Source organism: Oryx dammah, unplaced genomic scaffold (genome assembly GCF_014754425.2).
Source record: "Oryx dammah isolate SB20612 unplaced genomic scaffold, SCBI_Odam_1.1 HiC_scaffold_21, whole genome shotgun sequence".
NCBI lineage: Eukaryota > Metazoa > Chordata > Mammalia > Artiodactyla > Bovidae > Oryx > Oryx dammah.
The window spans coordinates 1,448,580-1,452,263 of NW_024070205.1; the positions used below are offsets into that span (position 1 = coordinate 1,448,580).

Below are 3,684 nucleotides of genomic sequence, written 5' to 3' on the forward strand. Positions count from 1 at the left end.
CCTCCCCGCGGAAGACCCGGGACCCCCCACTTCCGGCTTTGGAAACGAGGCGCTGGGGCTGTTACGCGGTGGAGTCCAACGCTGAGCCACGCCCACTGTGGGGCCACGCCCATTGTGGGGCCACGCCCATCGCCGAGCCACGCCCCTCGTTGAGCATAGCCACCACTGAGCCACGCCCATCACCGAGCCACGCCCATCGTTGAGCGCAGCCACCACTAAGTAGCGCCCATCACTGAACCACGCCCACTGCCAGACCACGCCTATTACCGCCTTGGGACTCCCAGGGGCTGCTGCGGCCCCATCCTCCCCAGGAAGGACCCTCAGAGCCCAGTTCCTTGGGCCCTGGTGGGGCGGCGGGGTGGGGGACGACCTAGGAGCTTTGACTCCTCCCATCCTGCCCAGGACACTTCCCACCAACCTGCTCCCCAGGGCCCTGGCCAGACCACCCTGGGCAGACCATCAGCTGGAAACTCGGCGCATAAGAACCTTCCTCACCAGCTTGGCCTCACAAAGCAGAGTTTATTGGAGTATTTGGCACGGAAACCCCACACCTCCAGCCACAGAGCCGAGAACACAGCCGCTTCTCAAGTGCAGCGGGTGTCACACGGGAGCAATAAGTTAACATGCGGGGCGCACACGTATGTGGGGGGCTAACCCAAGGAGCGCTGTGCTCCATGAGGACTGGGGGGTGGGTGGCTGTGCCAAGGTGGCCCCAGACTGCGAAGCTGCAAGCCAGGAAGGGCAGGGACGCGGGCTTCCCCTCCCTCTTCCTGACCCCTCAGCCAGGTGGCCCAGGCAGTGGGAGAAGTGGGTCTCATCTGGGTCAGGATGTTAACGGGTCCTCAAGCAGTCTCCCCAGCTTCCACCCTGCAGACGGAGGACGCTGCGTGGGCAAAGTCAGCCTAGTGTGCCCCGCCCCTCCCGGCCTTGACTCAGCGGCTCTCTCCTGCGAGCAGGGTCCCCCATTTGGGGGTCTGACCAGCCAGCTGAGGCCCTTCTAGGACAAGAGCCCGGGACCACAGATGAGCTTGGCACAGCCAGAGGCCAGGCCTCAAGCCTCACTGCTAGGACAATTCAGTAACGCCTGCAGGGTGAGCGTCCCATGTCTGTAAAGCCAGGACTTGCCCTCCTTTAAGAAGATCTGGTCTCAGGACAGAGGTACACGGGCAGGGAGAAGCAGTGACACTCCCGCCCCCGGGTTAACGCCACAAGGGGCACCTTTCTAAAAGCACGTCTGCAATGTTGGTTCCTGGGACTACGACAAAAAGACGCCAGCAGGCAGGGGCCTGCCAGTCCTCACGGGGTCCAGAGGAAGTGGTGAGCCCCTACGGGGGTCTCCTGATGCTCCGAACCAGAGAGGCCTCCTCGGACCCAAGGCTCCTGGGCCTGGTTCGGGGCTGGGGGCTGCAGGACACAGGTGCACAGTGACCAGGGCCCCGCAGGGTCAAGAAAAGAGCAGGGCCCAGGAAGACAAGATCACCGGGACACACTGACCTTTAACCCTGCCCTTGGTGCGTGCATCACAGAGCACAATAGAGAGGGCAGGACGCGCCCAGCCTGGCACCCCTATGCCCGAGCGCTGGGAACCGGGGACAGGGAAAACGCCCCCAGCAGTAGTGGGGGAGGAGGCCCCGGGGTTGTGCTCCAGAGCGCTGGGGGAACTCGCCGTGGCCCTCTCTGCTCCAGGCATCCCCTGCCACCCATCTGGCACGTGGAGAGATGCCACTAGTCAGAGGCAAGGCCTCGCATCCAGTAGGCCAGTCTCTGGGAAATAAAGCATCCTCATATCACAGGGATCGTGCGGACAAACCACAAACATAAATCCTTAGGCCAGGGCTTTTGAACAAAAACTGATTAAAAAAAAGTCTCAGCTCCAGGTCATCGACCTGCGATGGGGGAAGGGAGCTGAAGAGGACGACGAGAGGGGGCAGCTGCAGCCCCAGCCCCGCTGGGAACCAGTTCCCCCCACCAGCCGGCCAGGGCGTCTGCAGCCCGGGGTTACACCTGGCTCATGGTCGCGCCATTCTCGGGAACAAAAACTTGCACGGGGGCCCCCTCAGGCGATCTCCGGAGCACGCACACCGTGGGCACCTGTCAGGCCAGGAGGAAAGGAGAGGCGTGGGGGCTAGCCAGGTCGAGGTGTCGGGACAGCACACCCGGCCACCCCATCCTCGTCCCTGAAGGCTGCTGACCGGCGGCAGCACCCGCCCAGCCACCCAGCCCCTGCCTCCCCAGAGGCTCTCTGGGCCCAGAGACGGCCCTATCCATTTCCGCCCCGGTTCTTTTCAGGGTGTGATGGGCACCTTGACCTTTGCTCTGCCCCCCTCTCCTGGGCTCAGTTCTCATCACCCTCCCTTCTGGCACATCGGGCTGCGCTGGGCCTGGGCCAAGGACAGGTCCCAGCTCGCAGGAAGGGGAAGGCACTTCAGCTGGAGGGTGCGGCTGGGACCGGAGCCAGGGCGCTGCCAGGCCCAGGAGGCCAGCTGCGGCCCAAAGAACTGGGGGCGGGGAGGGAGCCTGGCAGGGCCTGCCAGAACCTCAGGTCTCAGGAAGCAGCCTGTTGGGATTTCAGGAGCATGGCCCTTGCAGAGCCCTCTGTACCAGGGGGCAGGAACAAAGGAAGGCTCCTGCCTGGTGCCCTTGTTCCGTAGGAAGAAACTGGGCACAGAAACGAGGGCGGCCACCCTATCTCATGTTGGGGTGCTCCACCTACAAGCTAAGCTGCCCACCAACCCTGTCCCTGGTCCCAGGTGACAGTAACACCTCTCATCTAGGGCTTACCATACAGGGCGCTGGTCATTTCACACGCCATACTGCCCCTAGTGGACGGGTCCTTTACTGCTCCCGCTTTACAGAAGGGGTGACGTGATGGGAGTGTTGACTAACCAGCCCCATCCTGACTGCTAAGGGGCAAGGCTGACTTGTACCAGGGCTTGGGCACTTAACCACAGGTCAGCTTGCTTCTCAGCTGGGTGATGGAAAGGGAGTGGGGGTTGGGAGGAGCTGACCGGTGGCCACAGGTTCTCCTCCTGCAAACCCTTTCCGGACTGTCCTGGGACCTCAAGTCAGGAAATCTGGGGGTGATTGGATTGGACTTCGGATTACGAATAGAGGCCTGTCTGGTAGATCCTCAGTGGAGCCATTAGGGGGAGATGTTTTAGGTATCCGGGAGGGTAACCTCCACCGGCGCACGTGGGCACGCGCTCTTGAGCAGGCAAACTTTGGGGGCCCCCAGGGGAGTCTTCCCAGAGCCGCAAGGAAACGTCCGGGGGCTGTTCTTCCTAGCTGAGGGCTGCCGGGCCCCCGGACTGTCGGCTCTGGGCTCTGTGCTGGGCCAGCAGGGACCGCAGGACCCGGAGAGCCAGGCCGGGGCGCGTACCTGTCCGCGCGGGGCGCGTACCTGTCCGCGCGGGGCGGGCGCGCGCACAAAGCTGTCGGCGCCGGGCGGCAGGCTGCGCACGCGGAACGCCCCCTGGCGGTCCAGCGAGTGGGGGCGCGCGCTCCGGAGCCGGGCCCGCTCGTGCCACGACTTGAGCTCCTCGGACACGGCGGCCTTGCTGAGCCCGCGGCCCGCAGGGTGGTCGCGCAGCGAGGGCGTCCGGGCCACGCGGCCGTGGGCGGGCGGCGGGCGCTGCCAGCGCGCGGGGGCCGCGTCCTCGCCGCGGCCCGGGCCCCACTCGGCCC

The 3,684-nt window shown here is 64.8% G+C and overlaps 1 protein-coding gene across 1 annotated transcript in view; it reads right to left on the reverse strand.

Annotated features, from left to right (window-relative positions):
• Positions 1–499: 499 nt before the first annotated feature.
• Positions 500–3,684, reverse strand: part of INAVA (innate immunity activator) — a 19,518-nt gene continuing 16,333 nt past the window's right edge. Inside the window, exons 10-11 of the mRNA XM_040263227.1 lie at positions 3,401–3,684; positions 500–2,091 (exon numbers count right to left, since the gene is read on the reverse strand). The exon at positions 3,401–3,684 is cut by the window's right edge and continues 10 nt beyond it. Of these exons, the coding sequence (XP_040119161.1) occupies positions 1,999–2,091; positions 3,401–3,684 (377 nt within the window). The 3' untranslated portion in view covers positions 500–1,998. The remainder of the gene's footprint in view (positions 2,092–3,400) is intronic.